This window comes from Blennius ocellaris (assembly GCF_963422515.1).
Source record: "Blennius ocellaris genome assembly, chromosome: 12".
NCBI lineage: Eukaryota > Metazoa > Chordata > Actinopteri > Blenniiformes > Blenniidae > Blennius > Blennius ocellaris.
Genome location: NC_137661.1, coordinates 3,681,365 through 3,704,220, shown reverse-complemented (window position 1 = coordinate 3,704,220; position 22,856 = coordinate 3,681,365). Strand labels below are relative to the sequence as shown.

The 22,856-nt window shown below is 46.2% G+C and overlaps 1 protein-coding gene across 1 annotated transcript in view; it reads right to left on the bottom strand.

The window, feature by feature from the left end:
• Window positions 1-11,101: 11,101 nt before the first annotated feature.
• gabrb3 (gamma-aminobutyric acid type A receptor subunit beta3) overlaps window positions 11,102-22,856 on the bottom strand; it is a gene marked incomplete at both ends in the record, with an annotated part of 93,615 nt that continues 81,860 nt past the window's right edge. The window contains 2 exons of the mRNA XM_080505922.1: window positions 11,102-11,455; window positions 20,601-20,845. Coding sequence (XP_080362048.1) covers window positions 11,102-11,455; window positions 20,601-20,845 — 599 coding nt within the window. The remainder of the gene's footprint in view (window positions 11,456-20,600; window positions 20,846-22,856) is intronic.

The following is a 22,856-nucleotide window of genomic DNA, read 5'->3' as shown; positions in this document are numbered from 1 at the left end:
AAGTCTTGCCAACCGCAACCGGACTCAAGCCCAGCCCCCAGTATCTCCCGCTGCCGCACCCCAGTCTCAACCATCTGCCACTGGAGCCCGATGGAAACTTAAGCTCAAGAACTCGCTCCCCATTTTCCACTCGGAAAATGATAAAACCTTGTTGTTGGACGACAAACTCGAACCAAGCTAAGACTTGCACTCTGTTCAATTCCTTTTTTCTTAATAAACTCTTAGCAGAGTACCCGTTTTGTCTCCTGCTGGTTTATCCGCACCTGAGCCTCCGAAGTCACACCATTACACAATGGTGCTTGTGCAACTTTTTGAAAATTTCTTCCAAGGTTGAACTTTTTAAAAATGCTCCGTCTCTGTGTAAACAGTGGAAAGGGAAACTTTGTGGAAATGCTGCTACTGTGAACCATGGCCACAGTAAACAGTTGTTCTTCTCATGCTCAGTAGATGGACAATAACAACAATGGCCATTTCTCAATGTACGCACTTGTCCTTGCTTGTGTTCTCGCGTACTTGTGAAATACTGTCAGTCAGAGACCAAGGACTGATCCAATTCAAAGTACATATCTTGTCGAGTACAGATGGGATTCCCAGATGTGTACTCGCTCTGCCCACAATATAGACGATGTCTCCAGACTGGACTTGTGTGGACTTGGGAAGCCAAATGACCCAGAAGGTGAGAAATTCCAAAAGCACATACTTCTGAGAACTTGCTTGCAAGTACATACACACATACTCAACAAACACGTGAGTACGTACTTCCATAATTGAAATTGAAATATTTGCTCCAGAGAGTCATGACTCCCCGTCCATATACTCCTGGGACTTGGTAGTTTTATTTTGAAGGTCATCATAATAACAATCCAACTTCATGGTCTGTCCATACAAATGTCTCTGTGTTGACAGTGGATTGTTCTTTGCACACATATGTGTGTGATTTCATTACAAATACAACTAATGACACCCGCTAGTGGCCCTTCGTGAAAACCACATGGTTTTCTGTCGTTTTTGTTTGAACAGACATAATTTTCAAAACTGTGCCATGTAAATGCAGAACGTTTCTGGAACGATAAGACAAAAACGATGCCTTTTTACTTGAAGCATTGTCATGTAAACTGGGACTAACATCAATATAAATGAGTCATTAAGCAGTATCACATGAAACTGTGAGAGAAAAAACAGGACTTACCATCAGGAATTGACACAAACTCCCACAGTCATATTCCAGACTCAGTACGCACTGAAAGAGAACAGGTTTTTAAAAGTGAGGGAACTTTGCTTCAATTCATTTGAATTCCCCTGTGGATGCAGAAAAATGTTGCTGCCAGTGGGACACCTGGATCACCTCACTTTATATGCTGCCAACACTATGGATGGCTGCAGTGGAGCAATTAGCCACACTGATGGTGGACAATATCTCCAAGGGAATATTTCACAAGTGATTCATGAGATCTCCTCAGATGCAGAGTGTAAATCGTGTTGAGCAAAAGATCAGATCAGCTTGCATGTGTACAGACTAATAGAGCTCTTTAGATAAGTTAACACAGAAAAGAACCTGAAAGATAGTATTTCGTAAAAATTTTCTTTAATGACTGCCATCCATTCATTTTCTGACCTGCTTAGTAAATGGTGAATGTTTTTTTCCCACTGATATAGTACATTTTAAAGCTTAAACGGTCTCGGCTCACTGAGTTAGATTTACTCATTCACATGCCGATGCTTCAACTGGTGGAAACACCTTTATAACGTGTTGGGATCTCACAAACCACAGACAGTTTGTTCATTTCTAGGGAAAGACAATTTTTATAAGTCATGATACAGTCATGACATATGAATTTGGACCCAGGAATGTGATTGACCATCACACCCAGTGGGGGGCACCTTTTGTCACTGCAGACCCTCCCCCGCTTTCTGCTCACAAGACACTTCCCCCATGAACTCAGCCAGTCACTGATTGGTTGAAGCTGTCAGGATTCGACACCTTCTAATCCACAAACTTTCAACAAAAGCCTGCAAAACCAGTCTTGGAGAGTCTGGCAGTGAGCTTTCTCCTGTGAAAAGTAACTCACCCAGCGTTAGCATACAGCTAACACTCACCCAGCGTTAGCATACAGCTGACACCAGAGGCCTGCACCCAGGGCCTTCACTCCTCAACTCCTCTGCTGACCCACCACGAGGGTCAGACCTTCCCCTGATCCAGAGACCAGCACCCAGAGTCTGATCTCCCATCAACCAGGAAAACCAAGCAGTTCCTCCAGGACGGACCAGGGAAACGACGCCTCACAGAACTTCTTTGTGTTTTCCTCAACCAGCAGGAAAACCATCCCAGACCTGAGCGACCAGCTCCTCAGTCTGGACAAAAGGAACAACCAGGAGCTGCAAAGAAGGACTCCTGAAACATCAACTTCATCTTCTTCTCCTCAGCCTGCAGAACCAGCAACCACAGTTAGCAGGAGGTGCTAACTACAGGAGAAGACACCAGCTTCCCTCCAGCAGGACAACAACTGAACTCCTTCAAGGAAGTGGGAACAACAACTGGGCTTTACCTGAGATTAGTTAAACCTGATGCTATGATAGAACTGTTTAACTTTATGAAGATGTGTTGGTTCTGTTACAGTGATCGCGTTCTGATGATAATGATATTAGGAGCAGTGATCAACCTGTAAACCAACGTTAGCTCTGCCACAGACACAGGGTCTGCATGCTAATCTTTGCTTTACTAACTAGTTAACTCACAATCCTGCACATATCACATCAAAGACAACATCACACAGTAACTGAACACCATCTGACGACTCCTGACGTTTTACAAAACAAGTCTCATTCACATCAAGTCATTCTAGAAATGGTCCTTTAGCAGAGACACACAGGAAGCAGACGCTAAAGACTGGCTTCCATGTTCCATTGTTCTCCAGCACATGGTGGAGACCCAGGACAGACTTCCTGCTCTCTGATAACCTCCATTGGAATGGAGTTTCTTGTGATCCGCCATCTTGTTTTGGAGTTCCATCACACCTCACACACACACTCCCTCCAACTGTCTCTCTCTCTTTCTCTCTCCCCACACACACACACACACACACACACACACACACACGCACATAGGGATCGTAATGAGGTAAGAAATCCCTAAAACGTCATGCATCTACTGCATTGAAATGAGCATTTGGCTTTCAATCCACCGCTCCACATCAACTCTGTGAGAGAATGAGAGAAATCTAATTTTTTTTGTCTCACCAAATACACACACAAAAAATTAGATTTTTCATAATCTGAATCTTATCAATCTGCTGGAGATCTACCAATCTCCAGCAGTTTGGTCAAACCCCAGTTCATTTCAGAGCTTATCCTCTTCGATTGGGCAGGTGTGAAAGCTCACCTGAACTCTGATCTGGATCAAAGAAGTGAACTCTGCTCTGATTAAAATCATGGACTGAGGTCCGGGCCGCGGGCAGTGTGAAAGCATCAAGGACTATCTAGTGCAGTGTTGTTCAACCACTGCTCCGCGGCACACTGGTGTTTCCTCCAGATCTCGTCAGGTGAGCCGTGGGAAATTATCCAATCATTTTTTTCTAAAAATCATTTGCTCTCACAGCCGCTGTCAGTAGTGAGAGCAGTGTGTTGAAGAGTAATCATGTATAAATACTATTCACCACTAGAGGGCAGCACAGAACTTTGCCGGTGAAATGTAAAGTGACAGACGTCAGTGTGGTTCATCTCCACCTCCTGCTACCATCTTGTATCAAAGTACTGTGTCAGTGACAGTGATGGAGAAGTTTTTGAAAACCAGGATCTCAGCTCTTCATCCATCAGGTCCAGGTTTCACACTGAGGGAGTCACTATTAAAAAAAAGCCCTTGGGAAATACTTTTTTTCTGTATTTATTTGATTCCTGTTGATAAAACTTTGATGAGAAAGACTTTATATTGTTAATAGAGGCTACACAGTTTACAATTTTAACATTTTCAGGTGGTGGTGTGCCTCCAGTTTTCCAAAGAAAAAAGTGTGCCTTGGCTCAAAAAGGTTGAAAAACACTGGTCTAGTGAACAGAGTGAGAGGCTGTGATGCAGAGCGCAATGCATTCTGGGTAGTAAAACAAACAACGCTAATCGCACAAACCAGAAGAAGCAGATGCAGAAAGAAAAAGTTGAAAATGATCTTGTGGGTAGCTATGGAGTAGTGAGGAAGTAGTCGTGAGGAAGGCGGTCTGAACACTACATGTGATGGATACTTTAGGCTAACCATTAGCCACTAGCCGGCTAAATGAGTCGGCTCTATACCCTCCACCAAGTTCTCCTGATGGTGGAACACTGGACCAGCTCTATACCCTCCACCAGGTGCTTGAGGGTTCGTGGGAGTTCGCCCAACCAGTCCACATGTGTTTTGTGGATCTGGAGAAAGCGTTCGACCGCGTCCCCCGAGATGTCCTGTGGGGGGTGCTCCGGGAGTATGGAGTCCGGGTCTCTTGTTGAGGGCTGTTCGGTCTTTGTATTCCCGGAGCAGGAGTCTGGTTCGCATAGCCGGCAGTAAGTCGGACCTGTTGCCAGTGCACGTTGGCCTCCGGCAGGGGTGTCCTTTATCACCGGTTCTGTTCATCATATATATGGACAGAATCTCTAGGCACAGCCAGGGGCCGGAGGGGGTCCAGTTTGGGGACCACAGGATCTCATCTCTGCTATTTGCGGATGATGTGGTTCTGTTGGCTCCATCAAACCTGGACCTTCAGCGTGTACTGACGCGGTTCGCAGCCGAGTGTGAAGCAGCTGGGATGAGGATCAGCACCTCTAAATCCAAGGCCATGATTCTCCACCAGAACAAGGTGTCTTGCCCCCTCCAGGTCGGTGGAGTGCCCTTGTCCCAAGTGGAGGAGTTCAAGTATCTTGGGGTCTTGTTCATGAGTGGGGGAAAGATGGAGCGTGAGATCGACAGGATGATCGGTGCAGCGTCTGCAGTTATGTGGTCGTTGTATCAGTCCGTCGTGGTGAAGAAGGAGCTGAGCCAAAAGACGAAGCTCTCGATTTACCGGTCGATCTTCATTCCAACCCTCACCTATGGTCATGAACTATGGGTCATGACCGAAAGAACCAGATCACGGATACAAGCGGCTGAAATCAGCTTCCTCCGAAGGGTGGCTGGGTGTACCCTTAGAGATAGGGTGAGGAGCTCAGTCACCCTTAGAGATAGGGGGAGGGGCTCAGTCACCCTTAGAGATAGGGTGATGAACTCAGTCACCCTTAGAGATAGGGGGAGGAGCTCAGTCACCCTTAGAGATAGGGGGAGGAGCTCAGTCACCAGGGAGGAGCTCGGAGTAGAGCCGCTGCTCCTCCACATCGAGAGGAGCCAGCTGAGGTGGCTCGGGCACCTATTTCGGATGCCCCCCAGACGCCTCCCTGGGGAGGTGTTCCGGGCATGTCCCTCCGGTAGGAGGCCTCAGGACAGACCCAGGACACCTGGAGGGACTATGTCTCTCTATGGCCTGGGAACACCTTGGGGTGCCGGAGGAGCTGGAGGAAGAGTCTGGGGTGAGGGAAGTCTGGGCAACTCTGCTCAGACTGCTGCCTCCGGGACCCGGCCTGGATAAAGCGGTGGACAATGGATGGATGGATGGATGGACCTACTTCTCTCCGTTACATCCGTCTATGACTCACGCTTGCGTCGGTCACGTGACACTTTAGCACTGATATCAAACCCACAAGCAGCAAAATGAGTAAAAAACAGTCATGTTTGGAAAGTTTCTTTGCAAAGGGGAAAAGGTCCAGAGAGGAAACAGAAGAATTTCATACAAGAAAGTCGAAAGACACAGTAGATTCATGTTAATTATTATATTTACAAAATACCTCAATTTTTGGGTTGGTTGTATGATTTTATTTTGTTGTATTTCTCCGCCACACCTTAAGGCCAGTCCGTGGAAATATTGTCTGACATTAAACTGGTCCGTGGTGCAAAAAAGGTTGGCGTTAGACTACTCGTTACTAAACAGAGTGATTTTAAGAGAGTGATGTTTAACTAATTAACACGTTACCAGCATCTCTGATTTTGATCAAATATACATTTGATAGATTTGTGGGATCTGAAGCTCCTTGCAGGCCTAAACCTGATTGTGGGTATTTCTCTGTAACCGTTTTCCCAGAAAGACCTGCCTGATGCATTCCACTGGTCTGTATTCCTTCTGTACTGCATCTGTTCACCAGCGCAGACGTAAACCTTCCAAATAATGTACATGAAAACATGATGATCTTCATCCGCCATTGGACACCGTGACTGTTTGCCATAACTTTTATTTTCAAATCCTATTCGATTGACTTTCATGAATCCCCACATGCATGACTGAGGTCCTCACGAGCCTGAACTGCTGTTTCCTCAGTGCTTCTTCCAGTCTTACTGAGACCAGGAATACTCCGCAGAGCTCACTCGTGTAGGGCTTCCTTACCTCATATTGATTCTCAGTAATGTTGGGTTTCAGGCGCAACTTGTTTGGTTATATCAGTCTGATATGATATACTAAGCAACTGATTTGGAATTTCAACTAACAGATAAATGAATAATTATCAATATTAACAGTAAAGATTGAAGGATTTTGGAGTTCTTGACACAGAAGAGGTCGACATTTCATTCACTTTATGCTCATTAATAACACAGTGTGTGTGTGTATATATGATACAGAGAGAGAGGAGGAGGAGGGAGCGTGTGAGATGTGTGACAGAACGACATAGTGGTTTCCAGAGAGAAAAACAATCTTTGCCCCAACATTCGTTGGTAAGAAACTAAAGGGATGTATCCATCAGCCTTCATGTTCATGAACATGTTGCTCTGGGCCTGCGGAAGCTGCACAGTTCAAACATGTGGAACGGCTGTCATCTCTTGTTCTTGTGTCAAACCTGTTGAACTGTGAACAAGTTCAGTGCAGGAACACAGAAACAAAGAGCAGCAGCAGCGTGATCTGTGTTCATTCTCAGACCGCTGCTCGCGTGATCAATTCAAGTGAAATCCCACTAATTTTTTGTGTTTTTGTCTGTTTACACGGTGCTCGGAGACACTGAAAACATACGTTTTTGAAAATAGCTCTCAAGGTGGAACTTTTTGGAAATGCTCCTTCTCTGTGGAAACAGTGGGAAGAGCAAGTTGTGGACACGCTGCACATGCCCACATGCACCACATCCGTAGCAAATTGTTGTTCTGCACATGCTCAGTAGATGGATAATAAGAACAATGAGTGTCGTGACTCCCAGTCAATAGTCTCCTGGGACTTGGTGCTCTTATTTTGACAGTCACCATAATGTCAATCCAAGCAGGTCATCGGTCCAGCAGAATGTGCTCCAATGAATGTTTATTGCATATTCTGAGTGCATGTGTGTGTGTGTGTGTTAATTACAAAAACAACCAACAGCACCAACTTGTGGCCTGGCATGCTAACTCGATTTGGAAATATTGACGTGTAAACACAAAATATTTCTGAAACGAAAATGCAAAAGTGACACTAAGTCACTTGTCGACTTGAAGAATTCAGTCGCAGCATTAATCAGAGCTCCTGCATGAATTCTGCTGACACGAGCAGTTTTTGGTCTGCGTGTATTTCTTTTAAACTACAACCTCATTCTGCATGAGGGAAACACATGAAAGCTCATAGAAGATGGATGATTAAAGACAGATTTCTGTGGGTTGTCATCTTTCATCCGGCTGAACACGGCGGAACTGCAGCCTGCCACTCCACCAGCCGCTGAGGCGTCTGAAGTGAGAAAAGTAGGTGTGAAGGAAAACTGTACATGCTGCAATGTGTCACGTTTGCATTTCAGCACAGCAAGATCTGCACCACACCATGTGAAATCTCATCACTTGGAAATGTGAGGGATCCTAAAAGGACAGTTTAAGTTCAGCAAAAAGCTTTTTTCAGCCTTTAGTCTACTTGCAGAAGTGATTTCGGGGAATTATCTTGGCCTGGTTTTAGTTGGATCTGTTGGTATGGAGCTCTGTCAGGCGTTTCGGAGCCGTGAGGACTTCTGCCAGGTGGTGTCACTCCTACGCTCAGCAAGTGGCTCCACCAGGCGGTGCAGATGGCGCCGCGAGCTGCCAGCGCCAGCAGTGGCTTTTTAAAAAAGATCTCTCCCCACTAAGTACATGTCTGCAGTTCCTTGGTCCATCACAGGATCCTTTACCTTTGCCCCACCTTCAGGAAAGAATGGCAATGACATCAAGCTGTATATAGAACATTTCTGTTTCTATTTACAATCACAAGTAGGAAATGTTGCGTTACAGTGAACAAAACACAACTAAGCTCGGCCAGAAATCGCACTGCAAAAGAATGATTGTTGACAACAGAGCCATGTTATTAATGTACCATGTTATTAATGTGAGAGTTAATGTGCAGTTACAGCGAGTACTTCAAATCTCAAGGTGACAAAAACCAAAGAAGGTGGCGCATTAATGTTGCTCCTTGGAGTAAAAGACATTTTTTTGAAATGGCGTGATGGCAATATTGAAAACACAATGACAAAAATAAGGGGAATTGCATTAATTAATTGTACTTATCATGTTGGAAATGTCATCAAGTGACTCGTCCATCAGTTGTTCTGTGTACGTCTTTTAAAGGGAATCTACCACACCAATTAATGGATAAATGACAAAGAGAATGTTAAAGATTTGGGAGAATACTTCTATTCATATACTTTTATATCTTCACTGAGATTTAAAGAAAAAAAAAAGATTGCTGCCGCCTACATCTCCAAACACAGCCTGCAGATTTAGCCTCTCTTGGCATCAAAACAATAAAGCTGCTGATTTGTCCAAAATAACAACATTTTAGTTCCAGATATTTTCATCATTTTGACCTCTTGCAGTGTTTCTTTTAACGTTTTGTTATTTGTTTTAAAAAGTCAACTGCAGGCATAAGTAAATACAACATGCCACAATTAAAAATACAAAATAAAATGACGCATTCAGCAGACGGTTTGACGCGGTCGGTTCACTAGGAGACGCTTTTACATTTTATTTCCAAAGCAATGAGAAGCTCAAACTCACCTTAAGATTGGAGAGCTTTTAAATTCTCTTGCGAAGTATGCTGCCAGGGAGTTCTACAATATCTCAATAATCAGAAAAGAACAAAAGTAATTGGGTCCAAATATTAATACAAGATATGCAAGTTCTCGTGAACACCATTTCAACGCCTCAGTATTGTGATTCTGTCTATGCGTCTTAGTCATTCTGCTGAAAATATCCAACTAACTTTGAGAAAAAAAAACCTCCTATAAATACAACTTCAGCTTCTTCTGGTGACGTTTTGGCAAAACTTGTGTGTGAAACATTCATGTACATGTTGCATAGTAGGCTACCACGTGTCCTCGAGTGCCACTGTCTGGCTTCTTCAGGTCCCGTTTACACCATCATGTTTGTGAACACGCATTGCTTTTGTTGCACTTTCAATATTCCCATTTCGTTTCGCATTTACAGGGAAAATATTTAGAAAATGATGTCCGTTTACATGTCAACAGCAGAAACACTGAGAACAATGTAGTTTCCATGCTGGGCAATAGTTGATGCTGTTGCTTATTGTTGTAATAACACCACACACACATGCATGCAGAGAACAATAAACATTAATACTGGGAGAACACCGACATTCCAGTGGACAGACCAAGACGTAGGCTTGTTATTATGGTGACTGTCAAAATAAAACTACCAAGTCCAGGAGAACATGGACGGGGAGAAAACATTGTTCTGATGGTGCTCTACTGAGCATGTGCAGAACTACTACCTAGACCCTGGTCTGCACGCGCTTTGTTTCTGCCCTCTCCGTTCTCAGAAAGTTCCAGTGACTCTGCGCCTCGCCGTCGTTTAAACGGACACCCACAACACAACAGACGTTTTGCGTTTTCACTTGAGCTGGTTGTGGTGTAAACGGGGCCTCCGCCTCCAGGTGGCCTCAGCGCACCTCGCTGCGATCTGAACGGTGCAGGCAGCGGAGGCAGTGTGAAGCCAGTGATGACGCGCGATGACAGCGTCACCAGTATTTCAGTCGGTTTTTAAAACTTGGCACGAACATGAGGTCATAGACGAGCACCCCAATCTGTTCAGTGACTCTCCGACACATGGAGGTGTCCGTAATGGGAATGTCTCGCTGTCGCCAGGCGGAGCATCAGCGTTAGTTTGATTTTTACCAAAACTTTTGACCTCTGGGTGAAACATTTTCGCCTCGTGAAATTCAAACACTGTCCATTCAATTCTCAAGTCAAAGTCAATTTAAGCCAGTGACGTACCAATAACATAGAAAAAACTTTTCTACCAGCATTTTATAGCAAATAAACACAACATGTTCGACAGTTCAAAAAAACTAAAGCTTTTAGACACGAAGGAGCTGCAAGCGAACAAAAACACTTTAGTTTTGATATGTAGTGGACATATGAGAGCAGACATCATCAGAAGTCCAGTCGTCGGCCATTTTATTTTAATTCCACGAGCTGAGCTGAGCTGAGCTGAGCTTGTTAGCCTGTTAGCCACAGCTTGAGATGGAGCGTCAAGAAAAGTCCCACACTGAGGCTTCTGTAACAGCCACGTGAAACAATAAATAAAATGCAGGTTCTGACTCACATTTCTAATCAAAGCTTCAGTGTTAGAGCTCCTGTTGGAAGTTCACAGCGCTGGCATTAACACAGCGAGGCACCAGCGACCCTCCATGCTCACCTGTTAGAGATTGATTTCTACTTTCTTTTCTTCTACACTCTCACTTGGACAAAAACTAATTTGGATGTTGTGTGTTCAGGAGAAGACCTGTAAGAGGACAACAATTATTTGTCATCAGTTGGAGAACTGTGATCACATTTGTGCAAAAATGTTTGAGGACACGTGGAGTAATCAGTCTACAGCCGTGTGTCGAGCTTCAACCTGAGGTCCAGGTTTAGATCTTCAGTGGAGAGTGTGTGTGTGTGTGTGTGTGTGTGTGTGTGTGTGTGTGTGTGTGTTCTTTGAATGAATCCTCCTGCCTGTTGAGTCTGAGTGAGTCTCTCATCAGAGTCTGGACTCGTAGAGGATTTCATCTCGTCAGGTTCATCACATAAAGACGTCTTCTCCCATTGGTTGAGACGGGGGCGGGGCTATTGAAACGCGGTGCGCTAGTGGACGTAGTAAAGCCAGTAGATGAGGTTAAAGAGGGAGAAGGTGCAGGGGAATATAATCCGTGACAATCTGTCGATGGCGTTCACGTCGGTCAGGTCCGGGATTTTGATTTTGAGCTGCGAGGATCGTCTCCGCAGGCGACTCTTCTTCAGGTGTGCATTCCTGTCCAGGCTGTGGCGGCCCGACTCCCGCCGTGGCCCACTCGGCTTCCTGTACTGGATGCCCGAGTTGTCGAACACCATGGAGGACGAGTTGTGCAGCTCGCTCACGGCGGTGGTGGTGATCTCCTTGGCCCCCACCTCGTTGTGGATTTCCAAGGTGGTCAGCAGGATGTTGCCCTGGGAGTCGACCTGGGGACGGCAGACAGTGAAGCAGTTAACGACCGGGCCACCGCCTCCAGCTTTCCAGTGACTGACGACACCAGCCTGGCGCTGCCGCTTCCGGCACGCCGACAGATGACAGCCTGGGAAACAGAACGCAGCCTTCAACTATCTGGTTGTTCTGTCCCAGAGTTAAATCACTTCTCACAGATCAGCTCAAGGCTGGAGTGGACGTCTCCTACACTCATTTCACCACAACCATTTGTTTCTACATGAACACAGATGAATCCCTCTGTGTGGCACAAGATGAACGCAGTGATATAGAAGTGTGGCTACAAGGCATGGGGGGGGGGGAGTGACAGGGTGAATATTTGCTCTTTCACTCTGCTGCTGCAAAGTCAAGTATCGGACAGAACTGTCTTCTACCAGATGTATGTGATCAAACATTGACTGCATTGATCTCGTCTATCAGCATCTGCAGGATTGACACATATAAGAACAACAAACTCAGTGTTGGTTCCTTTTGTCCACATTATTGAATTTTTTTAATTACAATCTACAAATTGTGATGCAAGAACTTCAAAACTTTTTTTTCTTTTTGCATTATCAAGCTGAAAAATTACACATTAAGCAAATGTTCACAGAGTATGAGATTAAAGCTAAAGTATGAGTTGTACACTATGGACATGTCAATGAGCACGAATGGTCCGCCACCTTAATGACAGAAAGAGACGCCTTTTAAAAAAAATAACCAAATCAAATTTAACTGGAGCCACAAAACCTCAAGAATGAGGTGAACTCTTGGAGTTTTGATAAATGTACATACAAATCTTACATTGTAGTTATGAACTTTCAATTGCGATTTAACAGGGATGGACTTTTTAATGACGAGTACAAGGTCAAGGTTAGGGGCAAATTTTTTTGGGGCAGAAAGTGATTCCATTTGGCATGACATATCAAACATTACACATTGAACCAAGTGCAGGTTGTAATGGCAGGAGTATGCCAGAGAATGGCGCTGTGGGATTGGGTGATGAGTGACATGTAAGAGAAAGGAGAGATTAATAAAGTATGGAGAATATAGCACGTTGGTGTTCCTGAGTTCTATGGATAGAGATCAACAATACATGGTGCCAGAAATGCTAGTACCCAGACGGATTCAGTTGAACGCCTGTGAGGACCAGTTCGACCACGTTGATGATGGTTGGTGAATGAAGGTGCATCACCACAAGGCTAAAAGCAAGAGGCTAATCCCCTGCCGGTGGTTTAGCTTAGCTCATCTGTCAACGCTGCCCTGCCGATATGGAGCAACTAGTGACTTTTCTGAAGCCTTTGACTGTGAACCCAGCTTGTTGCAAACATGGATCAGACAGTTTGAACGCTTCAGGACAGCGTCAGGACTGGCAAGCAAAAAGGGGGATTATCATGTAAATTCCTTAATCTTCATAATAGGAGACAAGGCCAGTGATATCTTGGGGTCCTTAACACTGACCCAGGAGCAGCGAAAAGATTATGCAGTTGTAAAGAGGGCTTTTGATAATCAGCTTGTCGGAGTACACAATGTCATATATGAGCGAGCAAAATTTAACAAAAGAAGCCAGGAAGTCAGGGAGAGTGCGGAGCACTTTACTATAGATGTCCATAAGATGGTAGAACACTGCAACTATGGGGACTTGTGTGAAGAAGTGATCCGTGATAGGACTGTTGTGGGGATACGTGATGCTGGCTTGTCAGAGAGACTCCAATTAAATGCCAAATTGGATCTAGCCACAACAATCGCACAAGTGAGACAGCATGAAGAGGTGAAAAAGAAGCTTTATGGTTTTACGCTCAGCTGGTTCACCCACCCACATGGATGCAGTAGTACATAATAAATACAAGAAAAATAACTACAAGCAGAAAACCAAGCAACATCGTGCCTAAGCCTCACACCAAGTCAAACCCTGTGGGAAATGTGCAAAAACCAAAAAAGCATTCATGGAGTGAGTGCCCAGCAAAGGATGTGGAATGCAGAAAATGCCACAAGAAGGGACATTTTGCAGTTGTGTGCAGTTCAGCTCAGACCCTCTGTTCTGTAGCAGCAGGGTCAGAGGCAGCAGATGCAGCATATTTGGGCACAGTGGCTGTACTGATTCCACAGTAAAGGCCCAGATGGACAGAACATTTGATCATAAATGGGGGCCCTTTTCGGCTCCCCAGCAATAGTGACACTAAACATGATTCCTCAGACGAACAGCATCAAAGACGTAGAGGCACATTTCCGCGCAGCCTACCAGGAGGTGTTCTCTGAATTGGGACAACTAAAAGGGGAATACAAAATAAAACTGAATGAGTCGACATGGCCCTTTGCAGTCTTGGTCCCTCGATGAGTGGCGCTGCCTCTCAGGAGCAAAGTCAAGGAGGAGCTCGATTGAATGGAGGAAATGGGGGTCATAGCCCGTGCAGAGGAACCTACCAAGTGGTGTGCAGGGATGGTCCCCCTTGTGAAACCAACAGGAAACCTATGTATCTGTGTGGATATGACGCATCTCAATGACAGTGTGGAAAGGGAACGGCTCATCCTACCTGCAGTGGACGAGACACTGGCAAGACTGGAAGGAGCTACAGTCTTCACAAAACGTGACGCTACGTCAGGGTTTTGGCAGGTGCCTCTACACAAAGACTCACAACAGCTCACAACCTTTATCACTCCAGAGGGCAGGTATTATTGCCTTTTGGGATCTCATCAGCCCCTGAACATTTTCAAAAGAGAATCTCCCAGCTCGTGGATGGCATTGATGGAGTCCTCTGCCGTGCTGATGACATCCGAGTGACAGGAAAGGACCATAATGAACACGATGACAGGCTGCACAAGGTGCTGACAAAATTCAGAGAGGCAGGCCTGACTGAATGACAAGTGCAAGTTTGCCAAGACAGAAATCAAGTTTCTCAGACATATTGTGAATGCACAAGGCAGACCCTGATGAAATTAAACCAATCTGGGTGCCAGAACCAAAGAATGTGGCAGATATCTGCCGCTTTATTGGCATGGTCAACTATGTGGGGAAATTTTCTCCACGCCTGCCAGATCTGACAAAACCACTTCAGGATCTGGAAAAGAGCAACACCCATTGGACATGGGAGGAGCCTCAAAGAAAAGCTTTCAGGGATGTGAAGAAAGACCTCAGCTCCGACACTGTGTTGGCTCAGTATAGCCCAACACGTGAGACAATGGTGTCTGCAGATGCGTCTTCCTACGGGCTGGGGGAAACACTCACACAAAAACAGCTGGATGGCTCTTGGAGGCCACTTGTCTTCTTCTCAAGGAGCCTGGCTGATGCTGAATCCAGATGTGCTCAGATAGAGAAGGAGGCCCCCGCAGTGACATGGGCATGTGAGTGGCTGTGTAGATATCCATATGGCCTGGATTTCACAATACAATTTCACAGACCACAAGCCTCTCATCTCACTTCTCAAGTCCAGGGCGTTGGATGACCTCCCACCCAGGATTCTCAGATTCAGACTGTGGCTGCTCAGGTTCACATATGACATAATACATGTACCAGGCAAGAACCTGATAACTGCTGACATGTTGTCGAGAGCACCGCTGCCAGCGATACTCACCAAGGCCAAAGAGGACCTGGAAACAGAATGTAAGGCGTGTGTTGACAGTGTGATGGCCTGACTGCCAGCAACAACTACAAAAATGGAACGGATGAAAGAGGCTCAAAACAAAGATGACACTTGCAGACGCCTCAGTGGACTCATAAAATGGGGGTGGCTGGACCACAGGAGACCAGTCCATGAACTGTTACTTCCCTATTGGCCGGAATGTTCAGATCTTCATGAGGCAGAAGGACTGATTATGAAAGGTGAAAGACTGCTTATCCCAGACCACATGAGGTGCTGGAAAAAATTCACCAAGGCCATCAAGGAATCAACAAATGCCTTGCCGTAGCAAGAGAATCGGTGTGGTGGCCAGGTATGACATCACAATATAAAGCAAATAGCGGAACGGTGTGAGACCTGTGCTGTGGAAACCCCAACACCAGTTCAACCACTGATGACAACAGACTGACCAAGCAGACCATGGCAGGGAGTAGAGGTAGACCTATTCCAGTGGAGAAATGGAGATTATCTGGTCTTAGTGGACTACTTTTCCAGATATATAGAGGTATGCAACTTGACTAGCAGCACATCAGCCAAACAAGTGATTGACAGGTGCAAAGCTGTCATTGCAAGGTTTGGGTGCCCAGAGGTTCTAATCTCAGATAACGGCCCACTGTTCTCCAGCCATGAGTTTGCTCAGTTTGCAACTGATGTTGACTTTGAACACTTGACAAGCAGCCCCAGATACCTCCGTATCGTCACCAGAGTTTGGCTGCAAGCCTCAGCATGCAGCTAAACTCCGGCGTTACAGTAATGATTCTGCCCCGGTGAGACCACTCGCTCCTACCGTCCCCCGCGCATCCGCGTGACGGACGTCTTGTTTATCTGGTCGCCAAAGACCGCCACATCCCCAGAAAGAGCGAGTCAAGCGCCTCTAGTGGCTGCATGGGTCATCATAATCTCTCTTTACGCCCACCTGGTGGACGCATCGAGTCACTGCGCTCTCCCTCCGCACCCCTAGTGGTCGTCACGATCACCACCCCGAACCAGACGCCTGCCTCCCTCTGGTGCCCCTTTCGAGATCATATCGACCCTCCAAGGTCCGCCGCCACCTGGTGGACACTCGTGGTCATTACATCCCCACTCAGACCCCCCCCCCCCCCCCCCCCCCACCACACACACACACCCTCTTTCTTTGTAAAGTGTGTTGCTGTTTAGTAGATTAGATCTCTGTGTTAGATGACATTTGTTACTTGATTGTGTTGATTTCTGAGATGATTTCAGGATTATTAATGAATTAATTTGTGTAAATAAACACCTGTCAGCTGAATTGATTGATTCCTGGTAATTATTGTGTATTTGTTGTTGACAATTCACTGGTTTGTAACAGCCTGCACTCAAATCTCACACTTTCCCTGTTACTTAAGATTGTTATATTTAAACGGAAATATTAACTAACTTAAATAACCCTTTTAACAAACGAGATTTTGGTATTAGCTATTTCCAGTTTAGCTGGTGGTGCCCCAATTTTATTATTATTTAATAAATGACCAATTTATTCACATTTACATTTCAACACAACCGTTCTCATCTGAGGGTGGTGCCAACAGCATAGCTCACCAGGTCAGGGAGTGTGGTTCACTCTCCAAATAGATTGGACGTTTGAAAAAAAAAGAAAAGAAAAAGAATACTAATGATAAAGACAAAAAAGGGGGGATGAGGATGAAAAGAGAGATGCATGTGACCAGTAAATGTAAAAGAAAGGAAAACCAGTGTTTCTTGTTATGTTCTGAATAAGTCATGTTCTTGGCTACAATGCAGTTGTGAATAGTAAACATGTTCTGTTTGAGTCATTAGAATAGCGAAAACCTTAGCTAAAAGGGGGAGATGTAATGGCAGGAGTACGCCAGATAGTGGTGTTGTGGGATTGCGGTTTCAGTGACAAGTAAGAGAAAGAAGAGATTAATAAAGTATGGAGAATATAGCAGTTGTTGTTCTTGAGCTCTATGGATACAGATCAACAATACACTGGTACTATCCTTTAGCTACTTAAATGCCATAAAGCCTAATTCATACTCCATATGCACATGCTATGCGAAGGTTGTGAGCTATCAATAATCAGTTATATTTTAATCATGTGTGGCATGTAGCATCACTGGAGTGTGAGCCCTGAAGCTCTTTAGCATGTAGCATCAGTGACGTGTGAGCCCTGAAGCTCTTTAGCATGTAGCATCAGTGAAGTGTGAGCCCTGAAGCTCTTTAGCATGTAGCATCACTGAAGTGTGAGCCCTGAAGCTCTTTAGATGTAGCATGTAGCATTACTGAAGTGTGAGCCCTGAAGCTCTTTAGATGTAGCATGTAGCATTACTGAAGTGTGAGCCCTGAAGCTCTTTAGATGTAGCATGTAGCATTACTGAAGTGTGAGCCCTGAAGCTCTTTAGATGTAGCATGTAGCATTACTGAAGTGTGAGCCCTGAAGCTCTTTAGCGTGTAGCATCACTGAAGTGTGAGCCCTGAAGCTCTATAGCATGTAGCATCACTGAAGTGTGAGCCCTGAAGCTCTATAGCATGTAGCATCACTGAAGTGTGAGCCCTGAAGCTCTATAGCATGTAGCATCACTGAAGTGTGAGCCCTGAAGCTCTATAGCATGGAGTATGGCTTGGAGTTATGTACTGAGCTGTTACTCTAATGAGCAACATCAGGCTAAATCTGCTGGTCCAAATCTCTCTGGTCTTGAAGTTGCTGGTATCTTACGAACAATGTTTCACCCATTCTCATTAATACTACGGCTGCAACAACACATCGTCAGGGGGGTAAATCTCACCTGTCTCATCACTCCTGCTGGCTTGCATAGCTGCTGCTGATGTTGCAGATGTATGATATCACATAGTACTCGCCAGGTTGCGTCAGGGAATCTTTACAAGTACCTTTGCCAACAAAGTTGGCCGAAAAGGTTATGTGTTCGTCTGTGTGTATTCATTTATTGGCTTGTATGTATTTTACCAACTTTCTGCAAAAACAATTAGAGCAAATTGCAGTAAACTTTCAGGGATTATTTGTCACCATCCGACGACCAATCGATTAGATTTTGGGACGTTAATGGCTAGCCGTTTCCCAATAAATCCCAAAAACTGCAAATAATGTCCCTTATAAGGCAGATGAGAGAGGCACCTCATGGAGTTCAAAGGAGATCTGTTGCCATGGAGACGCTCCCTGCTCAGTGTTTCACACAGTGATGTAGCTACTTGACAGGTGAGTTTGTGTTGATATGAGCTAATGGTGAGCACACTCGCGATGCTAACGTGTTGGCGAAGGTCTGCGCTCTACCGAGTGTCGCTCGAGTTGAAGCTGTTTTGTGGTCGTCTCTCAATCGGAAGATTGCAGGTTCAATTTCCATCTCTGCCTGCCCACATGCTGAAGTGTCCTTGGGCAAGACACTGAACCTCAAACTGCCTGAGTGAATGCTGTGAGAGTGAATATTTGGTGGTGGTCGGAGGGGCGCAAGATGGCAGCCTCGCTTCCGTCAGTCTGCCCCAGGGCAGCTGTGGCTACCGATGTAGTTTATCACCATCCAGTATGGAATGAATGAATAATGCAATATAAAGCGTCTTTGAGTGCAGACAAAAGCCCTATATTAAACCAATGCATTATTATTATTAAAGCACAAGAGGACAGCTTGCTCTTCATTGCCTCTGACTTTGAAACACTGCAACAAACCATAAAGACTACATACAGTAGACAACAGCTCACACGAAGGCAATTCACAAGATTTAAAGTCACATTACAAGTACTATTATATAAACTTGAGGCAAAATTAGTAAACGTGCAGGTTTTTGACTGAAAGGCCCTCCAAGTTGATATATTTCATTAGTTTTGTTTAGTGTCTTTGGTTGAGTGTGATGACCAATGAACTCATGATTGGCGTTTGTTTTTGTTCGGAACACAATGTTAGAGGGGACATGAACAAGAGCCAACACAACGAGGCGAGGCAGCTTTAAAGTGCCTATGACACCATGTCACATGCTAGTTATGAATGGCCGAGAGGTCCCAGGCACTGCGTTCAGGTCGCAGTCTCTTCTGGAGGCGTGGGTTCAAATCCCACTTCTGACAGCAGAGCATGTGTTAGGACATGCGGGTGAACCTCTAAAGTAGCTCCACCCCCAGCCATGGTCTTCCTCCTGCTCCACCCCCAGCCATCAGCCACCATGGTCTTCCTCCTGCTGCACCCCCAGCCATGGTCTTCTTCCTGCTCCACCCCCAGCCATGGTCTTCCTCCTGCTCCACCCCCAGTCATCAGCCACCATGGTCTTCCTCCTGCTGCACCCCCAGCCATGGTCTTCCTCCTGCTCCACCCCCAGTCATCAGCCACCATGGTCTTCCTCCTGCTGCACCCCCAGCCATGGTCTTCCTCCTGCTCCACCCCCAGTCATCAGCCACCATGGTCTTCCTCCTGCTGCACCCCCAGCCATGGTCTTCCTCCTGCTCCACCTCCAGCCATGGTCTTCCTCCTGCTCCACCCCCAACCATGGTCTTCCTCCAGCCATGGTCTTCCTCCTGCTCCACCCCCAGCCATCAGCCACCATGGTCTTCCTCCTGCTCCACCCCCAACCATGGTCTTCCTCCTGCTCCACCTCCAGCCATGGTCTTCTTCCTGCTCAACCCCCAGCCATGGTCTTCCTCCTGCTCCACCCCCAGCCATGGTCTTCTTCCTGCTCCACCTCCAGCCATGGTCTTCCTCCTGCTCCACCCCCAGCCTTCAGCCACCATGGTCTTCCTCCTGCTCCACCCCAGCCATGGTCTTCCTCCTGCTCCACCCCCAGCCATGGTCTTCTTCCTGCTCCACCCCCAGCCATCAGCCACCATGGTCTTCCTCCTGCTCCACCCCCAACCATGGTCTTCCTCCTACCTAGATAACATCTAGATTACTTTTTCTTATTCTTTATTACTTTTTTTCTTATTACTTTTTTGTTACGTGCTTCCAAATCTAAAAGATCTGAAGTGATTCTTTTCTCTTCTGTTTAATGTTTGATCTGATTATAAACAAACATGAACCGGAATTAAAGCAACAGATTAACAAGCCACCTCCAATAAACAATTAAAAGAAAGTAGGCATATTGGTGCTTTCAGTATTTTTTTCATGGGAATTACATTCAGGCCCACCTCCATTGTATTTTCCTCACAAGCAGGTTTTCCAATGATATTAGAAGAATCCTTATAAAAAACATATTTCCTCACTGTGCAGTTCCTCTTTACTTTCTTCCGATTGAGTGGGATCACTGCTAATGACACAATTTTGGAGCGCAACCATGCAAAATTCATTCATTAGAATTAAGAACAAAAGGAAGAAAAAATAAATAAATTGTAAATGAATTTAATATCTAAGGTTTAATTTGTTATGTATAATGAAAGGTGAAAATCTGACACGGTGAGTATGACGAGTGCCGCGATGCTTATTCAGTATTCCTACTGTCAACATTTTTCATTTAAATTTAGAATTTTCTATAAATATTAGAGGAAAAAACAACAGCAACTGAGCAAAAAAAAAAAAAATCCACGATCAAACTGGTGTTTGAGAGAAACTCTCACCTTGGGAAGCTCCAGTTTACTACGGTCATTATTTGCCTTCTGTGCCTTCTCAGCCAGTTTCTTCTGCATCTGAGGCCCTCGTCCGAAGAAGATGTAGTTGACGAAGGCGTATTCGAGCAGAGCGAGGAAGACGAAGACGAAGCAGCCCATCAGGTACAAGTCAATAGCTTTAACATATGGGATCTTTGGCAGCGTTTCTCTCAAATGCGTGTTGATGGTTGTCATTGTCAGCACAGTGGTGATCCCTGAGAGAAACAAAAGAATTAGTGCGGTGTTACACACATGAATTAGCTTGTCAAGGCACAATCACTAAAATGAAAGTAGACTCTACAGAATAATAGGAAGAGCAAGGTTTTCTGCCAAGGTTCCTCGGCATGAGTCCGTTTCTCCATCAGCAGGTATGAAAAAAGAAAGACACACAAACAAAGATTTAAAAAGAAAAAGGTGAAAAAAATCCTTGAAAAGTGTTGGGCCTCCTGGATTCTCATACCACGGGTCAAAACACACGGCACGTGCAATTCTTGTAGCCTTTCTCTCCAAAGTATAACAATAATGTGTCCGTGTAGTTTTTCCCATTGTGAGGCTCACCTGCCTGGATGGAGGCAATATTTCTTTTGATTCAGGTTTACACCATTAAAACTGAAGCACAATGTAAAGACACATTTCCCATGATGTCATGCACGGGATTAAAGGAAACAATAGACATTCGTGAGTTTGTCAGAATGGATATTTTGGCGATAAATTTGTGTTTGTTACGTTTTTCTTGGGAAGCCTGAGAGGCAGACATTTGATGTCAGTGAAACAATGTCAGATAAAATTCATGCAATCAATTCTTGAATCCAAGCTACATAAAAGTTCCACGATTAGCTAATTTAAATGAAATGATCTTTTCCATTATATTGAACTATGCATGTCATTTATACATACGCCAGTTGTGGCTGTACTGCTTTACAGCTGCATTAGCAAGTCATGGCAATGCTCATCAAAAGTGTCATTTCTCACAGCTCATATATGAAACCTGAAAAACCTGTGAGGATCCACACCTCCTCCAGCCCCGGATCCTCCTCCAGCCCCGGATCCTCCTCACTGACACTCCTGCAGGTAATCAACTACTTGATTGCTCCTCCTCTTCAGCCCTGCAGTGAGGAGGTCCGAGGCCAGAAGATGGTGTCTCTGTTCAGAGTCTCCAGCTCCTCGACTCCCTGCTTCTAGCGTCCTCGGCCTCCCCGCCTCGCTGTGCAGCGCTCCTCCCTGCTGCGCTCCTCGTGTGCTCTCGGCTCCTCACTCTGTGCCGCCTCAGCGCACCTCCTCCTGGTGCAGCACGCCTCCTCGTGGTGCAGCGCGCCTCCTCCTGGTGCAGCGCCTCCTCCTGGTGCAGCGCCTCCTCGTGGTGCAGCACCTCCTCCTGGTGCAGCGTGCCTCCTCCTGGTGCAGCACCTCCTCCTGGTGCAGCACCTCCTCCTGGTGCAGCACGCCTCCTCGTGGTGCAGCACCTCCTCCTGGTGCAGTGCGCCTCCTCCTGGTGCAGCGCTCCTCCTCCTGGTGCAGCACGCCTCCTCGTGGTGCAGCACCTCCTCCTGGTGCAGCGCGCCTCCTCCTGGTGCAGCGCTCCTCCTGGTGCAGCACGCCTCCTCGTGGTGCAGCACGCCTCCTCGTGGTGCAGCGCCTCCTCGTGGTGCAGCGCTCCTCCTCGTGGTGCAGCACCTCCTCCTGGTGCAGCGCTCTTCCTCCTGGTGCAGCGCGCCTCCTCGTGGTGCAGCGCTCCTCCTCCTGGTGCAGCGCGCCTCCTCGTGGTGCAGCACGCCTCCTCGTGGTGCAGCGCCTCCTCGTGGTGCAGCACGCCTCCTCGTGGTGCAGCGCCTCCTCGTGGTGCAGCGCGCCTCCTCCTGGTGCAGCGCGCCTCCCTGCTGCAGTCCCTTGGCCTGCACACTCTGCATCCCAGAGTCTCCGTTCCCTCGTCTCCCAGGTCTTGCAATGTAAATAAACGATTGCTAATTGCACCTGCTCCTCCTCCTGGTCTGCTTCTGGGTTTCAGGACTCCACACACCTGCTCCTCCTCCTGGTCTGCTTCTGGGTTTCAGGACTCCACACACCTGCTCCTCCTCCTGGTCTGCTTCTGGGTTTCAGGACTCCACACACCTGCTCCTCCTCCTGGTCTGCTTCTGGGTTTCAGGACTCCACACACCGGCTCTCAGTCGGAACAGAACTATCCAGACAATTAGACCAGCTGGTGACTTTCACAGTAATGGCAGAGAA